Below are 27,632 nucleotides of genomic sequence, written 5' to 3'. Positions count from 1 at the left end.
GAACATATGAAATAAAAAACTTCACTATTTCGGGAGTAATCATAAGATAAATGAAACCGACCTTATACAAAATATCTTTCTTCTCTTTATCTCTCATATTCTTATATTCTTTTTATAAACCTGCTCTTGGAATTATTTGTCTGTACCTTACAAAATGAGAGGAAAATGACCTTTTTATAGGGTAATACATAAAAAAAATAAAGGGATAGAGTGAAAGATGAATGGTGGAAGATTAAGGGGTGACATACATATATTTGGTAAAAATAACCACGTTCAGACAAAAAACTTTAATGACTTCTATCATCCCCCATGTGGCTCGTCTCTTCCGTCTTCATCATCCATCTTCATCTTCCTTTTTTCCCCGGTTACCATCGCGCCCGCAGGCTTGCTTTTCGTCCCACTCGTCTCAATTTAAAAAAGAACCCCGTCACGAGTCATTTGCCATTGTCAGGGCCACTGGTTTGAGCTCTGTCGTCCCTCTTGCAGGAAGCGGGAGAGAGATGGGGTGGGTTGAGACGGTGAAGAACGCAGAGAACTTGGTCGAATCAGCCATGAAAGGGAACGATGCCTCTCACGACGCTGCTCACGTTTTCAGGGTCAGGGATTTGGCTCTCTCTCTTTCCTTGGAGGAAGGCCTCTCTTCTTCCCCTCAGTCCATGCAAATTGTATGTCCTTGCAAACTCTCTCCCCCGTGCCTCCGCGCTTTTACCATTCCGTTTTTCTTACTCTGTTCTTTACAGTAACTTGAATATGTAATTTGTGTTTGATGCGTGATTTGGCTCGAATCTGTAATTCCATTTTTCTTATTTTGGCCGTTAACTCGAATCCGTAGTTACTTCTTAGGTTAACACTCTGGGGAGCGCTGGAAACCCGTTTGAAACGCCTACTTGTATGTTGCACTTGATCAATAGCCAAAATATGCACTTTATACCCTTTGCCACACTTCTAATTTGCAATTTATGGGCTTACTGAGAGCAAATGTGAGTAATTTGGGCCACTTAAGCACGTATTGGTTGGGGATTGTATCGTTTTTGTGGGGAGCTTTTCTTGCTATTAAATGATACTTCCAGTTTTGGCTTACAATAGCTTTATGTTGTCTCTTTCAACCCTATGACCGTAAACTTTGGCTGTGCCCTATAGTTAAACCAAACATAGATGGTTGCTCATTGCCTCGATGAGTGTCAGGTAAAGTGGGTTAAGGATTGGTAAACAGTGTAGTGTTGGTCCTATTAGCATGGGTATCCTGCATTTGGTTGTTGCCAATTGCCTTTAGCATGGGTATCTTACATTTAACTTTTTGGGAATGTTATCAACATGAGCAATTGTTCATCAATCAAATAGAATATTCCATTGTGACAACTGTAGGGTAAAAAAATATTTTTGATTTTTATCTCCAGATTCAGATGTTCGCAAATGCATTGGTTGATTCAATGATAGGATTGTTAGTCCTTTGTCATCCATAGGAGTGTTTTTGTTATCAATGGTGAGTAAAGGATGAACTTTTTCCGTTGCTGGATTTGGACTATGACATTCAATAGAATCAAGTTTCTTTGCAGAGATTCAGTGGTTTAAGATATTTTTCTTCTTATCAAAACAGTTTTTAGACTTCTTACAAGCAGAAGGAAAAAGAAATGGTAGAAATAATGTCTCAATTTTTTTTTCGTCATTTTCTTTTGTTTTTAACTTTTTAACATCTTAAAGGCTTCCGGAACTATGGTGCAATGGCAGAAGAGGTAAAAAAATAGAGAATGTAGCTGAATTTCAAATTGAGAATACATGAGGGTGGGGAAAAATTATTATCTACGAAGTATCTCTTCTCCAATTTGAAGATAGTTCTTTTGTGTTAAAAGTGGTTCCCGTTACTATATAAACACCACTATATATAAATTGCAATAAATTATTAATACAAATTTATTTAAGAGCACCCAGAGGTTACTGCTAGAGATTTAACTATTTAAGAACAAAAGTTAAGATAAAATGGAGGAAAATCTGTATGATTCTGTTTGGACAGAGCGTATCAATTGATTTTCCCTCCATATTTTCTCCATCCAGCTATTGTCCTTTTCTCTTGAAGTTGTTTCTCATTATTATTAACACGACTTTGTTTTAAGAGGCTCAGTGGTTACTGCAGAAATGTTTTAACTATTTAGGAAAGGAAAATAAGATATTTAGAGGAAATGCTATACAGTTGTTTTTGGATAGACCATAATAACTGATTTTCTTGACATGCTTCATAGTTTAAAAAAGTTTTCTCGAGCAAGTTCATTGCCAAGAATTAGCCAGGCCGTTTGCAAATATCAGTGATGATGATTTGCAATTGAGGTGGCAATATTCATGAAATCTTAAGTTTGATCATATACCATGGTGATGACTATCTTTGATGGCCCATTTTTGATGGTGATCTTCTACCTTAATGTTTTTTCTTTTTTTTAAAAGGCTCCCTCTAAATGATTTTACCTTGTTCATTTTCTTTATACTTATTTTTTTTTTCTTTTTAAATATCTTTACATAATGAAAGAAGAATGAAAATTTGTGCTTCCGAAGCTTAATTCTTTATTCTTAATCTGCTCCCTCCCTTCCTCTCTACCTCTCTATTTCTTCATCATAAGCTGTTATCTCTCTTCATTGGCAGGTTGAGCTTGCTGCACTTCTCCATGATATAGGTAATCCTTTAGAAATATGCATGTGAATTGTGAATGTGTGCCGACATCTGCCCCTTGTCATGCCACACACTCATCCTGTCTGAGAAGTTTTATGTTCTTTATTTCACTTTAGACTAGGTTTGTGTGAATATTCATTGACATGCAGCTGAAAGGGTGGCAATTTGCATGTACACTTATCACTCGCACACATTTATCTATGTGAAGTCTAAAGAGAGGACACAAAACTGGTGCATAAGCTCAACTATGTACATAAATTCCCGTCATAGGCCCCAAGCAAAAGAAAAAAAAAGAAGAAAAAGAAAATTGGTTGCATCTGCAGACCTGCATACTTATTTCAGTGTTCTAGGTTCTAGCATTGAGGGATGGTGTGGAAGTTCTTCTGCAGGATCCATTTGAGATCGAGAGATTCTTGAAATTAGAAAATACCAAAGTGCCAAATCATTTACATCATGCACATTCGCCTACACTTCATATACATATACTTGTATTTTATCTGTTCTACACGTCATCTTTCTGACTCTCTCTCAAATTGCTGACAATTTTGTTTATTGGGTACTCAATTGCAGGAGACTACAAATATGTGAGGTTAGTTTGTTTAATATAAAGTACCTTGCACTTGGATATTTCTTGCTGCAATGTGCACTGCCACTCTATTATTTGCTTCGGAAAGTGCAGAATGGTGTGCATTTTATGCTTTTTTGTTTTCATATTGACCATATCTTTCCTTGCTGCTGTAGTATATGTGATTAACTGATGAGTAGGTGTGTGCTGTATGCTGATAATTTGTATTGATTTTTTGATTTGACCATTATGGATGGTAAATGATGGGTTGCCTACACACTGATGCATATCTGTTTTGGCATTTTATATGCTTTGCATAAGATATGTGGCTATGATCAAATTGAAATTATTCATTGTAGTTATGATTAATTTTCCAGTTATGCTTTGCAACTTTTTTAACAAAAATGGATGCTATTCCCTATTAATTGTTAACTGCCAAAATTAGGGCCTTCTTACCACCCATAGAACTATTAGAACATGCGTTTGTCTTATGCTTGCTCTGGTTTTACTTGCTTTGAGACACATGTGATTAGGGCCCCAAGAGGAGCAAGAAAATTGCCATATATATCATGCTTAATAGCAAATCATTTCATAAGAACTAAAAGCTTATAGTGGAGTCAATTAGAGTCTTTAAAATTGCCATATATATCATGCTTAATAGCTTATTATTTCATAAGAACTAAAAGCTTATAGTGGAGTCAATTGGAGTTTTTTGGATAATGTTTTAGCTAGGAGGGGCTTTGGGCATAGGTGAAGGTGTTGGGTGAGGGGCTGCTTGTCTAGTGCTTCTTTCTCATTCACTATTAATGGGTGACGTTTACAACCTTAAGGGGAGTTAGGCAGGGCAACCCGTTGTATCCTTTTTATTTGTTCTTGCTATGGATTTTTTGAGCAGAATGAATGATAAGCTTGTGGATAGAGGCTTTGTGCCTGGGATTCCTGTGGGGAGTGAGGTTGTTGTCTTTCATTTGCCATTTGCTGATGCTACTATCATTTTCCCAAAAGCATTCTTTTTGTAATATTCTACTCTTCTTTAGATTTTTTGGGAAGGTTTCTGGACTTAAGATTACCAGGGATAAGAGCAACATCACAACTATTAATTTGGGTATGATAAGAAATAAGAGCCTTCTTCTTTAGCTAGCTGTAGTGTTTTTTATTGACCTTTTATTTATTTAGGTGTTTCCTTGGGTGGAAATTCTTATGGCGGGATCCAATAGTTGCTACTGTCTAAGCATCTTAATAGGTGGAAGGCTGCTTTGTTTTCATTGGGTAGGTGTATCACTTTGATTCTGGCTCATCTTTCATATGTGCCCTTTTGACGATGGACAAGAAGCCAAACCATGGGTTGACCCCTATTGGAGATTGATGGAGAAGAGTTGGACAAGGGTGGTTGTCTTTAATTAATTAGTTTATTATGCATGTTTAATTAATTTATTATGCATGTTTAGTTTAATTAGTATAATATTATGTGTATTTGGGGGCTTGTTTGTAATATTTGTGTAATTTAGGGCTGTGTAATGAATTTCATGTAGTTTTAGGGGTATATGTGTAATTTATGTGTTAGAGGCTTTCTTATAAATACTCTGTGAAAGCCATGTAGGAGGTGGTTGTTGATGAATTTGAATTGAAAGTGAACATGTGATTTACCCCCTGCATCTCCTTCCTTCTCATCGTTCTTTTTCTTCCCCTCCTCTCCTTTATCTCTCCCACATTCTCTCATGGCTGCAGATCCTTGATACTGTCCTGCATCATTTGGTATCAGAGCACAACGCCAATCTCACCATTTGTTTATTTCAATCCCTCACTCCTCTTATTCTTTCTTCTTCCTCATTTTCTTTCCTCCACTACTGTCCTATAACCTCTCTCTTTCACTATCTCTATCTTATTTGTGTCTCCATCTACTGCAGCCATTCTTCTCTTGTTCTTTCTATTTCTCTATCCTTCTCCCTTAATTCTTTTCTTTCTACTCTACTTTCTGCAGAATCCTCAAGACAACTACCCTTCTTCCTTTCTGCCTCTTTCTTCTTCCCTTTTCTTCTTTCTATTTGTCACCTGATTACCCCCTTGGCAATACTTATATTGTTGCTCTGTTCTATTCTCCCATATTCTTCCATTACAACAATAGTCTTCTCCTTCTTTGATCCCAGTTACATGCTTTACCTTTCTTTATTCATCTCTCTCGTTATCTCCACACCATCCACAAATACACAATTTCCTATTCTAGATTTTCCACCAAAAATACCCTATAATTTCCTTAAATAACAGTTGGGCCCTCAGTTTTTGAACGCCCCTTTACTGGAAGATTTTCATGACACCTCCAGCAGAGACTGAACTCCCCCAAAACCCCATCCCCTGAAATTTTATCACTGTCCCATCACTGATGAAGCCCCATGCTCTTGCCAAACATCTTTGAACTGTTGCCCCTTCACAATCCCCAACTTCCTGGACTTACTTCTTCACAGTGCCACCACCATTGTACTATGAACCCCTTGATCTACCGTTGCTCAAAGTTTCATTGGCAGAAGGCCACCACTGGCGACATATGTGCCCCATGCATTGACGATGCACATGACTGAACCAAAACTCTTCTGCATTTTCCAATTTCGCGAGAAATTGCCTCCAGCCATGAGATTATGGTTTTTTTCTTGATATTTTGATCTGCAGCATGATAGTTTGATTGCAGACATGATATTTTGCAAACAGGTGCGATGTTTTGATATCAAAGGCTAGAAATTAAAGTATCAGCATACCATCAGCACTTGGGAGTGTGGATTTGTCACTGCCAGCAGTAGAAGTCAGTTTGCATTGCTGCATTTGTGATTTTTCTTTGTGAATTTGTTTAATTTCTGCACGCACTCAAGACTGCATGTGAATTGAAGTCGGTTCTTTTGAAATTCTGAGTCAGGCTTGTGGGCAAATTGTGTTCAAGGCTTTTGTTGATATATAGTTGCAGTGTATATATGTAAATATATCCAGCAACATGGTGACAGCTTACTGAAAAAGGAATCTTTCTTGTCACACATTAGGTATAGTATCAAGCCATTCCATACCATTTTTAAGTGCGAGGAAAAGTTTGCAAATTCATCATTGATGGAAGATGTCCTATGAATGTGATTTTTAGAAATGGAGTCACTTGTATGCAACTTCATCCGGAACCTCATGAGATGTTTTGGAATGATAACTCTATATGTTTGTGAAAGATGTTTGGTTCCTATCCAAATGGGTGACTATTTTGATAATGTTTGGTGTGATATCATACTCATGAATGTTGGCCATGTACTCCTTGGTTCTCTTTGTTTGGATGATTTGGGTGCGGCTCAAGGACATGAAAAGGCATGTCTTCCACTATTCTGACATTATTGATCATGTTTAAGTTACTCAGCTTTAGGACACTGCAAGCAAGAAAATGCATGTGTTTGAAGAAATCAAAAGTCTTTCAAGCATTCCTATTGTTGAGTTTGTCATTCCCAATTTGTTCATTGATGAGAATTCTCAATTCAAGTCTGTTCTGCTGCCAAAGAATCATGGTTTTTTGCATCACTCAGGCATTGGCTCTCGAAGAGGCCAAGTTCACTTCATACTTTTGATCCTCCAACATATCTAAATATGAGGTCGAATGTTTTCTAACTAGAGGTGATTTAATGTAGGCAAGTAGCCAAACCATGGGTGATCCTTGTTGGAGATTAATGGACAAAAATTGGACAAGAGTTTTTGTCTCTAATTATTTAGTTTATTATGTGTGTTTAGTTTAATAAGTATATTATTATGTGTATTTGGGGGTTTGTTTGTAATATTTGTATAATTTAGGGGTGTGTTGTGTTTGTAAGTTCATGTAGTTTTAGGGGTATATATGCAGTTTTGCGTCTTAGAGGCTTTCTTATAATAGTGTGTGAAAGCCATGTGTGAGCTGGTTGTTGATGAATTTGAATTGAAAGCGAACGTCTACTTTCCTCCTTGTATCTCCTCTTCTTCTTCTTCCCCTCTTCTCCCCCACATTCTCTCATGGCTGCAAATCCTTGATGCTGTCCTGCATCACCGTTTTTTTTTTTTTTTGGTTTTTTGTCTTTTGTTAATAATTTGTGATGGTTGCGGATAAGATACAGAGAATCATAAGGGACTTCTTTTGTTGGGTTTGGGGATAACTCCTACTTTCTGTATTAGCCTCATTATTGACAGAGAAATCTTTCTTAGCAATGGAATGATATTGAAAATTTTTTCATTTCAATTCCTATTTAAATTAAATATTTGCCAAAATAAATTTTTAACCGAACAACTTATGGTTTAGGCTGCTCAGAAAATTAATGATGTTTAGTGATACTCCACACGTTTCGAAATCAAGAAGTTTCCAATTGGTTGCAAGCAGTTTAAATTTGTTCAAACTTTGAATAAGATCTCAAAACAAAATTACAAAGGAATGAAATCAATAGAGAATTTTCCTAACAGCCATTTGTTGTCAAATGGTAATTCAAGCACACAAAATATTCAACAGTCTATCACTTTGATAAATTCTTCAAGAAAAAAAAAGGAACACTTCACAAGAGAAAAACAAAAAATAAAGAAAAAAAAAACATACAATCGATAAATCATAGTGGAAGGAATGGTATATACCTCACTCTTCTATTTAGTGATCCCTCCGCTACCCCACTCCCAATTAACTAGAGGAGGTCGATTGTATTTTTTTTTCTTTATTTTTTGTTTTTTGTTTTTTTCCTCTAGTTGATTGGGAGTGGGGTAGTGGAGGGATCACTAAATAGAAGAGTGAGGTATATGCCATTCTTTCCACTATGGTTTATCGATTGTATGTTTTTTTTTTTCTTTATTTTTGTTTTTTTTCTTGTGAAGTGTTCTTTTTTTTTTTTACTTGAAGATTTAATCAAAGTGATAGACTGTTGAATATTTTGTGTGCTTGAATTACTATTTGATAACAAATGGCTGTTTGGAAAATTTTCTATTGATTTCGTTCCTTTGTAATTTTGTTTTGAGATCTTATTCAAAGTTTGAACAAATTTAAACTGCTTGCAACCAATTGGAAACTTCTTGGTTTCAAGACGTGTGGAGTATCACTAAACATCATTAATTTGCTGAGCAGCCTAAACCCCTAAGTTGCTCGGTTAAAAATTTGTTTTGGAAAATATTTAATTTAAATAGTAATTGAAATGGTCCATCATGTTTTCTAGAAAAAATTTCAATATGATTCCGTTGCTAAGAATGATCATAAGAAAGATTTCTCTGTCAATAATGAGGCTAATACAGAAGGTAGGTGTTATCATGAAAAAAGGTGCATGTGCTATGCATGTGGAACTGCAAGAAACATTGAGTGAAGGAAATAAACAGGTTATCATGCAATGGCTAAAAATTAAATTAAAATATTGGGATGTTAAAAGGCAGAAGATAGAGAGGAAATGACAATCTCTTATAATGTAATACCATGGATGTTAAAACCTAGGCCTATGATCCCACCTACTTTTTAGACCTAATACATATAACCCTAAGTGTTAGGAGTTGAATACTTCACACAGTGTGAAGGGCCTTGCAACACTAGTTGTAGAGCACACAAGCTTAACTAGTAAGTGGACTGTAGTCTCACCACATGAACAAGTTCACTAGCATTGAATCCAAATCAAGTGAAAGCAGCAAGCGAACATGAAAGTAAACATGAGTGTGGTAGATCATTAAGTAACATGATTCATTTGACACAAATGATTCATTTAACACACTTCTGTAGGCAATGTGTGTTTAGAGAGGGAAGTAAGTAGGTTAAACGTGTTTACAATAGATAGTGAGTTTTACAAGATTGATGAACACTTTCTCACCCTTAAAAAGCTTTCTAGGCAATTCCTACTCTAGCACAAGCCACAAGGAAACATCGATATGATTGTGGAGTTTTACTCCTTGTTTCTGCTAAGGCATTACGCTATTCAAAGACTAAAACTTACACTACTACTTACATTGTGGTTACCCGCACAATCTGCATAGGACAATGATCACAGGCAGCACAAGGTCTTGAACAAGCTTGACTCTTGACACTCTCCCCCTATTGTGCAGTGGATGTCCTTTGACTTTGTCCACGAACAATTGCATGCCTTATGTTGACAACTAGCTAATTTCTTCATCTTCGAGGCCTTCCACTTAATTAAGAATGCTTGTCGTTTTCTCCGTGATGATATGAACTCTTTGTCTACAAGGATCTTTTAATCTTCTTGTGTGTCAGGTCACGAGGTCTTCAGTGGTTTGGTTGACACTGGACTGTCACAGATAAATGGGTTGAGGCAATTGATGTGAGACACAAGTTACACCATCATCCAAGTTAGAGGATCAACCTTGTAAGAGGCTTTCTTGACTTTGGCCAAGTCATATTTGCAAAATAGTTTCTTATCTTGTCCCATAGTGACTTGATTTGTTTTGGATGGTGCTTAACAAGCACCAAGTCATTCACGTTGAAGTGGCCTTCTCCTTTGATCTCCCCACCTCTTCATCTACTTGGAAGCTTATTTATAGGTAGACTAGGGCAATCTCTATGTTTTATCTCCATTCTTTCATGTAGATGTACGATTATTTTGGGCTCTTTCCTTAATATGGCTTGTCTGTTTTGTGAGATAACATTGCTACTAGCCAAATCAAGTTGTTGAGCTTAGAACTGAGCCATGTTGAGTAGTTGCACCCAATTTTTTTTGGTTGGCGGTGATGAAATGACGCAAGTATTTCTCTAGTACCCTGTTCAATCTCTCCATTTGTCCATCTATTTGTGGGTGATAGCTCAAAGAGATGCCACGCAGTTAACTGAAGATTTTGAATAGATTTGTCTGGAAGTTTCTTGTGAATCTTGTCACTCTGTCATTGACTATGTCTTGAAGAACACCAATACCCTATGATCGTGTTGTCTCTTCTCTTGAGCAATAAATAGGTGTTTGTACAAAAGTATTGTGCTTAAAAACCTTGTAAATAACAGCAAGTAGACCCTATGTCCCCAACTCTCAAGGTTGGTAATGAAGTCAAGTGAGATGCTCTCCCATGGTCTCGTTGGTACTGGATGAGGCTCTATAGCTCTGCGGTCTTCATCCGCTAGACCTTTTCTTTCTAGCAAGTGAGATAAGTCCTAGTATGCTCAACCATTTTATCTCGCATATGTGGCTGGTAATTCCCTTTGCTTTAATAATACCGAAGTTTGGTGTTTGGTGGTTTGCCCTTATGGTGTTTTAGACACTCGCACAATAGTGTCTTTCTTTGGAACAAAGAGCTGATTACCATGTGTCAAATGTCATCTTCTAATGAGAACTAATGCACTTTGCCCTCTTTCACCAACTTCACTGGGTTTCGGGCAACTAAATCTTTGATAAAGTTCTCCTTAATGCGTTCTTGCATTGTTATCGTAACCTTACTTTGGGTCAAGTGAGTTGACAATTGTAAGGCTGCAAGCTTGATCTTTTGCCTACTGCATCTTTGACTTGGTTCATTTGTAGGCTCGAAGAAGAAATCAAACTTTGCCAAGAATTTCTTCCAACAAGTCTACTTAAGGATAACTTAGGCTACATAAATAAATGGCTAAAAGCTGAGTTATTTGTCTTCACCATGAGCTTAGATCTAAGTAGGTAATGCCCCTACACACATAGGAAGTGAATCACTTCTAACATCTCCTTCTACCCTGTACTTTTGCTCAACTTCACCTTAGTTTATGGCTCTCATGCGTAACATGATACATCCTGTAACATGAATCCATTGAGTGCATAGCGTGATGCATTTGTCTCTACCAAGGGTTTCATGGTGTTTAGAAGTGCAAGTCCTTGATCCCTCATCATCGCTTCCTTTAAATTTTTGAAAGCTCCTTGGCACTCTTGCATCCAATTCCACCCATGACTCTTCTTTAGTAATTTGGTTAACAACGCAATTCTCCTCAAGTACCTCTCAACAAACTTGCAGTAGTAGTTGGCAAGTCCAAAAAAGGAACACAAACTCCTTGATTGTCGTTGGGATCTTCCAATCTTGAATAGCTCACACTTTCTCCATATCCCATTTGGGTACGATCTCGTTCAATCACATGACCAAAGAATTTAGTACTTTTCTAAGAAGAAGAGCACTTGTCTTTTTTTTTTTGTACAAATGGGTTGTTTTCTTTCATCCTATTGAATAACTTCTGTATATGCATTTCTTGTTCTTCCAGAGAAGAACTATCATGAAGGTATACCACGACAAACTTGTGTAGATAGTTATGAAACACTTGATTCTTTAACATGCTGAAAGTTGGCACATTCATCAACTTGAAGGGCATCACCGAGAATTTTCAAGCCCCGTATTGTGTCACACAAGTAATCTTCATCTCATAGTTGCCTTTTTGCAAGTTAAGTTTGGTGAAGTACTTGACATGACATGCTGACAAGTGAAATGGAATACTTGTTGCGCACAGTCACTTTGCGGAGCACGTGCAGTAGTCTCTCCCATCATGTTTCCTTTGAAACAACACCAATATCTAGTACATTGAAAGGTCATATGTAGTCTGCTTTTCAAAATTTCATCAAGTTAGTTTCGTTATTCTACTAACTTTGGAGGCACCATCCAATATTGCCCTTTAGCGGGGAGCTTCACCCTAGTAATAACTTGATCTCATGTTCTACACCTTGTTGTGGAGGCAAGTTCTGCTGTAGTTTATCCAACATGACAACTTGGTACCCTTTCAATTCATCTTGGATGACAGTAGGCATAAGCTCTTGTCCTACGTCTTCATCCACCACCAACGAGGCAAGACAAATTGGTTCACCCCTTGTCAATCCATTCTTGAGTTGCACAGGAGAGGTTAACTTCTTGTCTCATTTCTTTGCCATAACTTTCACCATGCAAGCATGTTCACGCATAGAGGCAAAGGGAACCAGCCAAAAGCATTGGGCCTGCCCTAGTCTCCCATAAGAATTCCATTCCAAGTATTATTTAAAAATCAGTGTAGCTTGGCATCCCTACTCAAATACATAATAGGGATATTTTCACCTTTTCTGAGTCAGTGCTAATCGCATGAAAGTATTGCTCCATGTCAAATAAGAAGTTCTACAACTTCTTAGCATCATAGGCTTCGCCATATGCTCTTCATTTTGACCCCCTTGCTCTCCCATATTATACCCATGTAGAATTGACATTTTTAAGAGTGCAATCCATCATATTCATCTTGACAATAAGATCCACCATGTGTTGTAGCATTTGCACCGTACCAGAGAAATCTTTTGACATTTCATGGAATATTGTTATTTTTGGGATCTCTGCCATAAATCAACACAACCTTAAGTTGGGCCACCTTAATGGCTGCATGATTGGTAGTCTCAACTTGCCTCTTCATTGCATTAATTCTCTAGTTATTAGTGCTTGACATGGTTCTCATGCTTCACACAATCCCACAATCTGAATGCTACCATTCACAAAGCAATTAATCAGGTTCTGATATCAATTGTTATGGGCTGAACACACCATGTAAGGGCTGTGCAGGACTAGTTGTAGCACAAAAGCTTAACTAGTCAATTGAATGTAAACCAATAGTGAACCATGGCTTCACCACATGAACAAGTTCACAAGCATCGAATACAAATTAAGTGGAAGCAAGAAGCAGACGTAAAGGTAAGCTCTAAGAACGAGTCAGACAGTAAACCCTAGAGCAATGCAATTCATTTATCACACCTCCTTAGGCAATATGTGTTTAACGAGGGAGGCAAGAGGGCTAAATGTTTTTATAATATAGAGTGAGTTTTACAAGATTGATGAACACTCACCCTCCCCTAAAAAACTTTCTATGCAATTCCAACTCTTGGACGAGGAAGCATTAAGGAGTTATATTCCAATTTTTTCACTAAGGCATTATCCTAATCAGAATAAAACATACAATATTGACATTGCAGTTACCCACCTAATGTGCACAAGACAATGGTTACAAGAAAGCACAAGGCCTTGAACAAGCTTGGCTCATGGCACGAAGCCTGACCCATGAGCTCACTCTTTTTTTCTTAATATTACAAAAGAAATACATTTAGAGAATAGAGAAAATTACAACCTAGGGAATGCTAGGAGGTCCTCATGGCTGGAAAAAAACAAGGCAAAACAAAATCTTGAAAAAATAATTAGTAAAAACAAAGTGAAACAAACCAACAAACCCTAATTAAGAAAACCCCTCTTTAAAGCTTTCCCTTCATAACTGGTAAAGCTCTGAAGTGTTACTAATTCTCGCTTACCTTATTCACTTTACTTTGAGTTCCTTCCAATTGAGCTTCATTCTCTCCATGATCAGCCTTCCATAATCCCTTTCTATCCAAAAGATTTTGAACAGCTACATCCTGCTTACTATTCTTCTCCACTCGAGTATGTAGTATCCTGTAGTTACACTAATTACTCGCATCAACGTCCTGCTCACTAAACTTCTCAGGAATAGGTAGGTCTCACCCTTACACCGGTTACTCAACCGAATTCTCTTGATGTAATTTTTTGTTATTTTTGTAAAGGGAGGGTTTCTTATGCTCCCAGTTTTACTTTCTTTTCCACTTTTTTCTTCTGTTGTACATTCTTATCTCTTCTAATAAATTTCTTTGTTTATCAAAAAAAAAAAAAAAAATCTCACTCAATACCCCTTCTTGATTGAAACATCCTCTTAACCTTCGAGTGGAGAAGGGGGCACATAAGAAGTCACAAGAAAAATCACTATCAAGTTCACTATCCTCCAATATATCCCCCCAATTTTTATCCCTATGAATTTGATTTACTCTTTTAACAATGCCAAACATAGTGCAATTTTGAGATTCCTCAACATATAAATTCCCATCACAAGCAAAATCACTATCATGTTCAATATCTTTTTCTGAGAAAACCCCCCAAATTTTCCCCCTATGAATTTGATTTACTCTTTTTTCTATGTCAAACCTTGTGGAGTTTTGAGATTCCTCAACATATAAATTCCCAGGATTATCTATTTTTTTAAAAAAATTGCCTCCCTCCAAGTTTAAATTAATACAATTGTTTACAAGCAGGTTTTTCTTATCTTTCCCCTTCGTTGCTTGATTGGCACTTGTACACCTTTGTGACCACAGCCATGTTACATTGATTTCCATTCTGTAAATTCCTAAAAATACATACCTCTTACAAATCCCAACGAAACTATGAGATTCTCATGTAATATTTTGCGTTGAGGTGATTGGTGACCCCTTGCTCTGTTAGGGCTGAAGATCTAGAAACACTCCTTTGATGCATTGCCCTTAACAAAAATTTCAAGTGTTCTCATGCAATCATGAAATATTACCATAGACGTGTGATCATATGTAATATTTATAATCCAGACAATCCAAATTAAGCATTACCACCATTCACATTTACTCCATTTATACACATGCTTAAATCCACCCAAACATATCCTGACTGACTGAACCACCTGCAACTCAGATTAATTCTTTCTCCAAGTAAAGCCCAATGCAGTTATAGCTCTGATATCACTTTGTCATGTTATGAGATTGGCCATGATATCCAACATCTGATGGAGGCACTAGGCCTAGGAAAGAAATATTTATCCAAAAATCATCTTTTTAGTACAAGTAATGAGCCAAAAGAGATAGGTATATGTTCCATAATACAATCAAAAGAAGATTTACGTTCTCTAGGCTCTTTACATTGGGCTTTACTCACTTTATATACTAAATCATTCCCACATGGCAATCTAGTCCTATTACGTACTTCTTGGACCAAAAATGTTCAACAAAAAAAAAATACATCCTTCATGTCTTTATGCCAACCACAATAAATGTCTATACAGGTAGCAATTCTTTTGGAAAACTAAGGAAGTTTGATTTTCCTGCAATCCAGTTGAACCTGAAATTCTTAAGGAAATAGGGTGAGGAACCACAAACCCATTAGACATCCTTAATCTACCCATACTTGTATAAGGACTTTACCACTGTAAGATGTGATTTTTATATGCATGCATATACACTATTGTTATGAACATATTCCCTATTCTAAGTAATCTCCTTTATCTAGAATTATAATCTTAAGCGATCCAAGTAGCTCACCATTTTAGAAGAGTAATACCAATTCAAACAAGTGCAGATTTCCAACTTGGTCAACCAATGCATAAAGTGGAAATACTAAACAGGTGCCAATTTTCTAGCTTGGCCAATCAATTACCAGATAAAGCAAAAATACCCTTAGGAAGTTTAGTGCCTTTCACTCAAGGGAGTCCTAATCCCTACTTGCTCAATTTCAAAATATCACAAGCACAAATAGCACACAGCGCCGGAGAACTTCCAACTATTTCACATAAGAGGAATTTGATGGATGTACACACAGGTTGCGCCATAGCAAAGGAACAAGCATCTTCCTTACAAGATCAGTATCCATAGCAAATAAATTTCCTAACTACTTAAAAAAATAAGCAGCTATGAAAAGCCAAGGACAACACGCGCTACTATATTTTATATATATACATAAGTTAGAAAACAAACAAACTTATAATTCCTTTTGTATTGGGATTCAATTACATACAAGTTTCTGCCTTTGCCTTTTGAGGAATTTCAATTTTACTCAGAATTCCTAGATGAAAAATGAAGATTAAGGACCCACCTTGATTATTAGCTTCTGCAAATCATGGTTTTTAAACACTGACCAGACCGGACTGGATTGGTCCAGCTGGGTCAGATCAGAACCTGTCCCTTTACCGGTTCTAGTGATGGTCTTAAACTGGAAATTAGAATGACTGAGGTCAACTCTGTCAGACTCATCCAAGTCGGCTTAGCTTGACTAGAGTTGACCCAATGCTTCTCATAAGACATAAATACAATAAAAATTGAAGTTGCTAAGGGGGATTAAACCCACGTCCTTAGACAAGCTGAGGAGAGTCTCTCTAGTAGAGCCTTTGCCATTCGTTGTGTTAAATATATGAACAAATAATATATGTATAGGTTTTGTGCAACATCACTATTTTGAAAAGGACACCCACATCAATGCTTGCATATGATATCTCAAACCCATGCCATTCCGCATCCATGCACATTTATAGTATGTAACCAAACAAATTCTAACAACCAGGCAATTTAATTTAAAGTTACCACGAATTAAACGGTTGGTTATCACATCTAGCAAGTACAGATCTTCCCTAACACCTTGTATAGATGTTTTGGATCTCGAAAATAAATTGTCACTGAATTAAAATGAGATTGTAGCATTTTCATATAGAGTAATAAGGCATGAACTTTTTGAAATATATAAGAATTAAATTCAAATATAATACTTGCTGCATGAAGAGGATGTTCAAATGTTCTTTCCCACCCATCATTTATAACTTTTTGTACCCATTTTGTGCATCTTCCTCCCAATTCAATGGCCTTTTTCATCACCATTATACCTCTAACACAACTACAGTGTTGGCCATACAACATTATCAACTATGCATGATACTTGATATATTGGCTCATAAATATTACAAACTTTTGTTGCTTTATCCCAAAAATTGTGGTTAAGAACTGTGATTTGAATTTCTGTACGAAATTGTCCATGTAAGTGGATGCTCAACCCATTATGTGAATAGAAATTTTAAGCCTATCTTGTTTTTTTGGTGGCTCTCAAGATCAATATAGTTTTTTCCATGGCCTACAGTTGCAGAATATCTGCTTCACAGTGCTCTGTCACCTGAGCAAGTAACCACCCATGGTAATATATAAAATTTGTCATATGTCTTCCCTGTCATATGATGTTACTTACTACCTCTCTTTTTCTAGTTTCTTAAAAAAAAAAAAAAAAAAAATCGAGGTCCAAGTTGGGAGTAGCGGATGGAGTTTGAATGTACTCGTTTTTTTGTATGCACAACCATTATTTGTCTCCACTTTTGCAATAATTTGCTTCCCTAGGTCTTACACAATACTTTTTAATAGACCACATATGTATTCGTGGTCTTTTATTTTGTTTGGAGCATCTACTAGCTTTAAAAAGATCATACTACCTTTAAACTGTCAAATTCATGATGGACAAGTTAGCAGGGCTAGTCCACCCATTGCACATTGCTGTGTGATTATATGTGGCCCACTTACTAGCTTCATCTACGTAACATTTCATTTCATTTGTCTTCGTATAAAGATATTATGTCTAATTTCAAAGGGTGTTGATTGAATGTTGTCCCACATTCGGCAACACTACATATTTTTTTTAAAGGAGATAATTTTTCCTTTTTAGGTGGAACACTATTATATATGAAAAAAAAAAAAGAAAAAAGAAATCTCAAATCAAGTAATCAACCCATTCTTCTCATCTTTCCTCCATTCATCTTGTTCCTTCCAATCATCTCTTCTTGTATGTTACCTCTAAATAAATTTTTTAGGCTTGTTTTGTTTTGCCTTGTCAAGCTTGTAATACTGAGGAGTATTGGGATGTGTGGCTTTGATTTTAGCTTTCTCATGCTTGAAGATCTCCTAATTGGATCTCATCTTCCACTGCCAGAGACAACGAAGTGCCTTCTTGTTCACTACTTGCAATCCTGTCCATTTCACACTCTATTTGTTTTAAAGCATGAAATGCCTAGTGGTATGCTACATTCTCATATGGAGCAATATTTGTTGGGGGAAGGATACGTAACAGCACCAGCATCATCCTCATCATCAATTTCTTGAGTTTGCAATAAAATTCCACACTATTTTCTTTGCTTTAGCTATTGTCTTGCTTTCTAATACAATCCTTATTTCTTGTTTTACTTTAGGAGGTACTTATAAAATTTTATGTCATCCTGTGGATCTGCATCTTCAACCTAGTTGCACACACACTCTTCATTTGTGCAAGACAATAGTTGAAAATAAAGCCTTTCTTTTGCCCTAGCATTGGATACTCATGTTCCCGTGTTGTCCTGTTTTCCTCCCCAGTACATCATTGCTAATGGTTTTGCCTTCCTACCATGGCTAGATGCTAAGTTAATGAACAAATTCAAAGGAAAATTACTGTGATGCTAAATGAAGGTAAAATAAATAACACAAATGTTTTTGAGAAATGCTATAACAAATGTAGAACAATAATAATTGACTCAGGATTTCCTACAATCTTGGAAACACTGACACTTCTGGAAGCCTGAAGTGTAGGTGTCTGACATGTGCTGAATAACGACTCCTGCCTGACACGTGTATGACACATGTCAGAAATTAATTATTTTATTTTTATTTTTGGACACGATTAAGACACTCCCTGACACAGCAAGGACACCTTTGGGAAACTTCGCTGAAGTGCCCCAAAAAAAAAGCCATAGTGAGTTTGCCACTCTTTGTTAATCTATTTTATTTTATTTTTCTTGATGAGCCAAGCTCATTGCCACCATTGGCCATGCCCTAAAGTTTTTTTTTATTGTTTTTTTGTTGTTTTTTTTTTCTGGACAGTATTACATAATATGAATGTAGTTGATGATTGTATAAGTGTAGTTTGTAAAATGTGTAATTGATAATTTTGTGTGAATGGTGCTTATATTTCATTTTAAATTAAAATTATTACAATTTTGTCATCTAAAAGGAAAAACATACCTATACACACATTAGTTAAATCAACACATCCCTGCCTGTTTGTATTATCATTTTTTGAAAATGTTGTATTCCATGTTCATACCATGTTGTACTTGTGCCTCATGTCAATATCGGTGCTTCCTAGCCTATAATATAACCCTAAGTCTGGAAAACTTGTAATGAAATTATTTCTTTAAAAGTTCTTCAAATTAGAATGCAAATTATCAGAATATTAAATATTTTTTTTGTTATTTGCAATTTATTTATAAGTTAAAACGCCACATAATGTATTCAAATAAATAAGATAACTCTACTAGTGTATAATCAATTATCATTATAATTTATAACATTTGCAAGTGATTTATAATATGAATATGTTATTGTTTGGCTATTTATATAATTTAACTGACTTAGATGATGATGATAATGTTTGTGTATTATCAATTGTTATTATAATTTCTCACAAATGATTTATAAAATAAATACTGGGTGAAGGTTTATCAGGGGGGGACAGCATAATAAAAGATTAATTGGATAAAATATGAGGAGCAGGGGAATTTTATTATGCTGCTGTTGCTAGGAGCCTAGGACTGGGAGAAGCATCACAGAAGACAAAAACCGCTGCACCCTAGAGAGAGAAATATCTTCCATAACTGAGTAGTAGATCAACCTCCTCAGTCATTCTCTTTGTACCTCCTTCAGTTGAATCCATTTCTCTCTTTTTACATGGAGTTGCTCTGGCGAATTAGATGTAGTGTTAAGCAAGAACTTCTGTTTAAACTAGGTACTTTAATGCAGGAAACGAAAATTTGAGTAGACATCAAATATATGCTGTTAAATAAATGTGTAAATGGTTTATATGCAACATTTTCATGCATATGTATAGCTGCACCTTTTTCCTTTTTGAAAGTTGCTTTACTCAATGTGTTGTATCCATTTTCATGTTAAATTATTGGTTTTTATTGTTCCTCATTTCTATTTCTTGATCTTAGAATCATTGTTTTGGTATGTAGAGACCCATCTGAGGAGAAAATTGTTGAGAATTTTCTTGAAAAGGAGGGAATAGAGCAGAGTATGAGGAAGAAGATTTTAAGGATCATAAAAAGAATGGGTAACTTGCTCGTAAAAGACTATAACAGCATTATTATAATTTTATTCTTGCGTCTCCTAATTTTGCTGCATTTGAGTGTAAAATGTGGTGAAGACATTAGAAGGTCAATGTATAATCTAATGGTGTTTCATTTTTGGGTAAATTTTAGGCAGTTATTGGAAGGTAAATAGTTGAAATATATATAAGCATAGGCACAGGCCTTCCTTGGCCTTAAAAAATGTCAATCCTAATTTTGAGTTTTTTGAATAAACAATTCAATTAAATTTATATAGACCAATCAAATGTCCTACTTTGAATTTTGATAGATTTTTTTTTTTAATTTAAAAAGTTTAAATATTTCTAATAATCGAGTATCTTTATTTTAATTTAGATTTTTTTTAAGAAAAGGATGCCCATGAATTTTGACCAACTGTTTACTTTTAAATTTTCACTCTGTTACTTCTGAAAAGAAATGGATGCAAATATAAGATGTCCACATATTTTTTATGAATTCAAGCTTAGAGTTGATGGTATTGATCTAAATTAGGCCTCTTTTTGTTGATTTACTTGAATTCATTATGTGCATGTTCTCAAATTGTGCATGTTTTCAAATTTCTTTCTGTGATAATTTAATTTAATGAAGGATCTTGAAGGATTGATCACATCATTGCAACACTCAATCGTCAAAAGGACGATGCTAACCTTGCAAGCAATTTCAAGGTCCTAGTATTCGTTTATTGTTTTTATTCAGGTTATCTACAAGTATTATTTTGTTTGTATTGATGCTCCCTTTGTTGTTCAATTATAGTGCATTCTTATATAGCATAATTGATTGGCCCTAAATGGGAAAACCCTGTTGATGACCTACTGAATAATATGTGATGTAGTTCTATTTTCATTTATCAAACTTTATTTTTGGATGAATAATTACACCATTTATGATATTTTTTAAAAGAGATTCACTCTTCCTACCAACAGTTTATTTTTTCCTAAAATTTTAAAAGAATGCTAGCATATACTATTTTTGTTTATTATTTTATTTTTATTTCTATTTTTTTTCTTTTGAAAAACAATGCTTATGTTTTTTAATCTTCCCAATTGAATATTTCTATTTTGGAAAGTAATAATGATCACATATAGGAGATTACACGGTGATAACAAAACCCAAAAATAGATATCTCTTGATTATAATTAATATTTTATGCACTAATGGTATATATTTTTAACACTCAACCAAATCTTAATAAAAATGTTGTGCGAAGCATCCTGTCAACTCTGAGCAGTGAAACCCCTGTGGAAGAATACTACTTACAAGACTTTTGGAACAACGTAGTCCATGAAATGTCTTAACAAAAATCCCGAACTATTTACAAATTATTTATAACTAGAAGAAAAACACAAAAATATTATCTGGACTACAAGAGCATTATCCTGGCCCCCTGGGGGGTAGCCCAGTGGATAAGGGTGGGCTGCCGGAGTTTCTTGGTAATATGTGAGTGAGAGAGTAGATTACCCCATAAAACGCTATGTTTAAGTAAATTTGTGTTATCCATGCATTGCACAAGCATTTATTGAGGTCTTTTTTGATTATTGAAATCTGCAAATTTGTAACTAAATTATGTTTGCCATGTATTGCATGGGACCATGCTAATCACTTGAGAATTGGAGTGTCATTTGTATCTGAAATATCTTCATAGCTGCTTACCTGATAATCAACATCATCTTAGATGTGGTATATGCTATCAAAGTTGTTCCTTGAAAATGATCTAAAGCGAGATGTGGTCACACTGTCTCAGAGTTCTGATTTGTTTGAGTCAATTATCTCCTGTTTTAAAAGTTGTTGCCAACTTCCTCACAGACCAAATCCACTTTGCAAAGAGTGTTGCCCTTTTTTTCCAGGTAGATCGAGGGTTAATGAGCATGCACACACTTTTAATTGTTCCCTATATTTTTTTTTGGTTTTCCTTTCACCATTTTTATCTTTGTTTACTATGGTTTACTCACAGGTGCATTCCATATGGTAAAATTAAAATATAAATGATTAATTAGATTTTCAACCAAAGCTGTTGCTTGTTTCCTTGATTTGTATTTTTTCTGATGTCAAAATGATCTCATTACTACTGGGGTATCTACAAACTATTATTTACATTCTTGTAACTTTGGAAAGCTGGAAAATCTAAAGTGCTATATAGATTCTTCTTGAATTAATTGTTTTTTTTTTTTCATAATCAATATTGGTATGGAATATATAGGACTTATTGTCCTCTCTTAAAAATTGTATTTCTTTCCTATCTTAACAAATTTTCTTTTTCTATCCCAAGAATAAAGGAGAAAAATTTGAAGAGTCCATCATGTTTTTATTTGATTTTGGCCCAAATGTAATGAAAAATAGTGTTATGTTTCTCTTACGGCTTGTTTGGTTCAGCGGAATAGCTATTTATTGGAATAAGATGGAATATAGTTTAAATTTTGGGAATCAAGGGAATAGCTATTCCTTATATATTCCTAATTATTTCATTCAACATGTAATAAAAAAGGAATAGACATCCCCATGATAAAATTTGGGAATTGTTATTCCTTTTCTATTCCTTATTATGGACTCATAAAATGTTTCACATTGTTATTTTCTTTGTAGTAATAGCATAATTTCTTGTATAACTAATTATAACTAACCTATTAAAATTAATCTATTCTTGGGAATAAGCATTTCACAAACCAAACTTAACCTTATTTTTTTATATCTGCACCGCCCACTTTGTGCTACTCAATGAACCATTCAAAGTTTTACGGTAATTGGGGACTTCGTCTTATTATTATTTTTAGTTACGTTTACATAATGAAGGGCAAGGTTGTAAAGTGAATCTTCTTCAATGTGTTTACTTGAAGTTTGTCCTTGTTGGTTTGGGAACTGATCATAAAAGAAGCTTTTGAATTTTCAGGTTTCAAGGAGGAACTTGCAGGGATCACTAATGATGAATATTGTCCAGAATTTGGGGTAGTGCAAGATGCTGACCGGCTTGATGCAATTGGTGCTATTGGTAATATATGGATTGTGCTTGTGTTCTAATTTTAGATCAATTTACCTGGTCAATTCAAGTTTAGCATATCCACCTCTCCAATTTGGATGGTTAAGAACTTTTTGGATAAGAATGCTTCATGCAATGGGCTAATGATATTTCTGAACACCATGAATATTTATGGGCTTTGAAGTTCCTTTATTTTAATACTATTTAAATGTTTCTTTGGTTTCCCGATCCCTGGTCTTATTTATTTATTTTATTATATCATACCCTTTCTTTTTAAGAATCTTTGAAGATAATGAATCCTCTCTGCAATATTTAAAATCTTTTTTTATTTTTTTTGAAAACTATGTACTTGGTGATCATAGGATTTACTTTTTATTTTTTATTTTTGGATTTTGTGGATGATCTTTACGTTGAATATTTAGAAAACCTCATCTTCACTACATGCCTCTTTTTTTGCACTTCTGTTACACCATCTTACTGTTTTCATCACTCTCCAATCTCCAAGATGCATCAATTTACATTATCTTTAAGTTGCAAATGTTTTTCAACAATACACATGTGTTTTGCCAATATATATATATGAATGTGAATAATACAATGAAATGAATGTGGAGCCTTTGCAACTTAAGATATTGTTAAATTGTTGAATCTTGGAGATTTTAAAGTGTATCATATATGGAGTGAACCTATAACAAAGGCAATGCATATTGCATTAGAATACAAGCCTTTTAACTGTGGTTTTTCTCCTTTTTCAGGTAATTTATTCCTGCCTAAAAAAATTACTGGCTGGACATGTCTATGGCATGTGTAATTTCTAGAGACTTCCTAAGCCCCAAAGGGACTTTGCTACATTCAGTATTTCTATGTGGTGCATTGCTCTGATTAGGTGATACAATATATTTTAGCAATTCCACAGTAAGACTTTTTTGCAGTGATCATGGAGGTGACTCTCACACTCCTTTCTCAGTTAAAATTTTCTTTTCTCAAGATCCTTTTGAATCTATAATCTGGTTCATCCACATGCCTTAAGATTTTTAAAAATTCTTACTCCATAAAATTCAGATCTGAGTTGTTGTCTTTTTAAATTTCACTTTATAATTTAGTCTTTAAGCACTGTGGGTTGATGCTTTTCCAAATAGAATTCTGGTTTGATGGTTCAATTTGTCAAATATATATAGTTTGCTGTTTAACTTGTGAGAATGGGCCTTGGATCAACTGTATGGTTGCTTCTTTGTGATTGGTTGGTCATGGTTCGAGTCCAATGAAGCAGCCTCTGCATAAAATTAGGGGTAAGACTGTATACACTGTGATGAATCTCCCCAACCCTTGCAAAGCGAGGAACTTGTGGCCTGGGGACGCTCTTTAGTTTGCTGTTTAATTTATTTGTGCTTAAGCATTTGCTGTTGTTTGATGTAGCTACAAGTTTTAAATATTTAAATCACAAGAAGAGATGCAAGCTTGTGGTTATGGTAGTTTCTGCAGAATGCCTGTGGATGTATTCATCTCATTTATTTTCTTTATTATTTAGATATATGAAAAAGAAATATGTAAGAAATAGATAAGCAAGAAAGAGCTCCCTAGTATGGAAATTGTGCATAACTCATGTTGTGTCAACTTATTGGCTCAGTCATATTGTCCCACACATGACCTAAGATTGCTTGTCTAATAAACTGGTTCTTCAACTTTGTTTAATATATGGGTCACCTGACATGAGTCATCTAACTAGTGTAATAAATGGGTCATCTTTGTGCTTTTGATTCATGACCTATCCAGTAAATGGATTATGTTTCAGGTTGGGGCTTCTGGAGATCTTGTCTGTGCTAGAAATTCAGCATAATTATTTTATTCTTCCTGGTCATTAGCCAATCATGTAAACCCAAACTGAAGAGATAATGACAGTTCATTAACAATGATTTGGTTATGAATCAATGTAATCCATTTAAAAAACGTACTTATGCTTCATTTAAGATCATAAAAAGTCTTGTTTCCTGTTTCACTGTGGCATCCTTATGTTTGATTTGGCATGAACTTGAAATAACTTGGGCCTATTGACATTCCTAGTGCACATACTTGTTAACAAACAAATATTCATACGTTATGAAATACCTTGTATGTTACGGCTAATAGTGTTAATTATATAGTTCTTGTTTCTTTCCTTAAATTAATTTCAGCTTAACCATATGCATACCACCGTTATGAAGTTTAGCATAGCCATAAATGTACCATCATTACCAAGATTCCTTGTTTTAATTATATATGTTTTCTTTTGCTTTAGAACTTTATCAAACAACTAACATTGTTTGTGTTCCATTTAAGTCGAAATATTGCATTCTGCATTCAGTCTTTCATAATCACCATGTTGTTCTGACTACAGGGATAGCCCGTTGCTTTACTTTTGGTGGAAGTAGGAACAGAGTGCTTCATGATCCAGCCATTCTTCCACGATTACATTTGTCAAAAGAACAGTACATGAAGAAACAGGAGCAGACAACAGTGAATCATTTCCATGAAAAGCTTCTCAAGATCAAGGATTTGATGAAAACAAAGGTAAGAGCATTTCTTCGGGGGCATTCTTTTATGCTCCACCGGCCCACCTGCCTTTAAGACATCTGTCCATGCATTTATCCATTTAGATAATATTATTTGTGTTACTTTACTATAGATTTCACATATACATTATATGTATGAAGTGTGTGTGAGAATTCATTAAAACAATAAATAGGGTTTGAGCATTGATGAAAATTTTCAGGCTGGGCAGAAAAGGGCTGAAAAAAGGCACAAGTTTATGGAGGAATTTTTAAGAGAGTTTTATGAAGAGTGGGATGGGAAAGCATAAGAAAGGTAATTTTCTTTCCTCAAAATGACTGTATGAACTTGCTCTTTGATAAAAATTAATTTTCAGATGGACTAAATTTGCAGCAATTTATGCAGAAGCTCTTCTGTCTACTCGAATCAAGACGGAGACAATTGCTGGTTTACTGTTCTAAGAATTTGTGTCCAAGTATCATCATCTATAGTTTGCATAGAAATGAATATATTTTTGATATTATGTTCTTCCTGTGTATGAGGATTGTTCCATATTGATGAATCCTTGACAAGTGAAGAACAGTGTGCGCTTTAAACTATTAACCCAATCAAAGAGAGATCTTGGAACTTTGTTTGGCTATAAGTGAGAACTTAGGTGCCTCTTGGAAAAAAGAGGGGGAGCAAAATTTACAATCAAATGCTGCTATCAACTGGGATTTGGATTTTCATTTTTTGGTATGTGATAGAACCATGATTAGGATTTGGTTCTTGTTCGATTGCGATGATTGATTGTGTTTTCTTTTAATATATATATATTTTTCACTCGTCTAGTGTTTTTGCCCCTATATAAAGGTTTGTGAAATACTAGGGATTTGATTTCCCATTCGAAACGAGGATGAGCAGACAACTTGGGCTTTCACCCAAGCGCAGCTCTTTCAAAATTTTGTTACTCGTTATTCCTACAGTTTTAATTTTCATTAGTTGCCAACTAAAATCGTAGTGATATGCTTTGATGATGATGCTGAACCAAGCTGCATTTGGATCGCAATTGGAATTAAGATCAGATTTGGAATCAAATGCACTAGAATTGAAATAAAAAATATATATATTTGATTCTCTAATGTTTGATTTGACGCAGAATGAGAATTAAAATTACGAATGGTGTTTGATATATAAAGAAGCAAGAATTGGAATGAGTTTAATTAATCAATTTGGCACTGTATAATACTAAAAATCTTATGTGATTAATGTAATATGAAGTAATAATATTATAAAAAAATTATATAATATTACGATATTCAACTGCAAAAAAAGGTAATTGTACTTGATCTTGCATTAAATACTATATATATTTTTAACTTTTTGTACTGCTAATATTACTTTACCTTATATTGTATAGTTATTCTATTTTATTAACACGTAATATATTAAAATTTTAAAAATAATGTTTAAAATGAAAATTATATGATGAAATGATAACCACATCATTATATTTTATACAATATTGTATATTAATTTAGATAGCATCATCATTAAATTTAATTATTATATATTTAAAGCATAATCTAGAGCATTTATAATTTGTTTCATTTTTCAACAAAACTTGGTTGTAAAAAAATCTTTTATTTTCTATTTTTTAGTTCTTTAAAAAGTTATAAAAATTATAACTTTTTTTTTTTATTAAAAAAAGGTTGTATTAAAAGGGTAGAAAATAAAGAATTTGTTTGTTTAAATGTGAAAAAGAAATTTTGTTTTTCAGTTCTATATTTTAAAATAGTCATAAAAAGGACAACGCATTTTTTAATTTTTTAAACTTTATGTAAGACAATATTTAGAATTATGAATTTTAGGACTTGAATTTGAAATTTTGTACAACACATAATTCTGTGCAAAGTATTAGAAATCTGAAAAAATAATAAGTGTTTTTCAACTTTTGCATTTGAAATTGGAAACTAGAAAATAAGATGTCATATTTTTTGTAATAATTTGAAAATTTTAAAAATAAAAATAAAATTACTTCTACAGTCAAAATTACTTATTAATTGTAAAAAAATGTTGCAAAAATAGAAAATGAATTAACTATTTATCATTTTTTTTTACAATCAAACCGCCTTAAGAATCTGTCCTTTTGTTTTGTTCACTTCATACATTTGCTCAAAAAAAGAAAACACTGTATTTCAAAGTACCCAAACTCATTTGCACCCTACTTTCATTCTCAAATAACTGAAGAAGAATGAGCAACCAAAGGGGGACTGAAAATTCAATACCACTCAGGGAGGGTTTG

The 27,632-nt window shown here is 34.6% G+C and overlaps 1 protein-coding gene across 2 annotated transcripts; it reads left to right on the top strand.

The window, feature by feature from the left end:
• Positions 1–282: 282 nt before the first annotated feature.
• LOC131153394 (uncharacterized) lies at positions 283–26,124 on the top strand. Of its 2 annotated transcripts, XM_058105669.1 has the most exons (8): positions 336–665; positions 2,633–2,663; positions 3,230–3,248; positions 19,720–19,817; positions 22,736–22,834; positions 25,197–25,369; positions 25,572–25,663; positions 25,754–26,124. In XM_058105669.1, exons 1-7 carry the CDS (start codon positions 501–503, stop codon positions 25,656–25,658), a joined length of 672 nt encoding a protein of 223 aa, XP_057961652.1. In that variant the 5' UTR covers positions 336–500; the 3' UTR covers positions 25,659–25,663; positions 25,754–26,124. The 2 variants fall into 2 exon arrangements, with proteins under 2 accessions (XP_057961651.1, XP_057961652.1); XM_058105668.1 differs by lacking the exon at positions 3,230–3,248 and having other exon boundaries at positions 283–665; positions 2,633–2,685.
• Positions 26,125–27,632: the final 1,508 nt, after the last annotated feature.

The sequence above is a fragment of the Malania oleifera genome, chromosome 4, assembly GCF_029873635.1.
Source record: "Malania oleifera isolate guangnan ecotype guangnan chromosome 4, ASM2987363v1, whole genome shotgun sequence".
NCBI classification, from domain to species: Eukaryota; Viridiplantae; Streptophyta; class Magnoliopsida; order Santalales; family Ximeniaceae; genus Malania; species Malania oleifera.
This window is presented reverse-complemented; position numbering and strand designations above follow the sequence as displayed.

Coding starts and splice junctions, on each gene's coding strand:
- LOC131153394 (XM_058105668.1), top strand. CDS start 291: ATGACTTCTATCATCCCCCATGTGGCTCGTCTCTTCCGTCTTCATCAT. Junction 22,835..25,196: donor TGATGCAATTGGTGCTATTG/GTAATATATGGA, acceptor TTCTGACTACAG/GGATAGCCCGTTGCTTTACT. Junction 25,370..25,571: donor AGGATTTGATGAAAACAAAG/GTAAGAGCATTT, acceptor GAAAATTTTCAG/GCTGGGCAGAAAAGGGCTGA.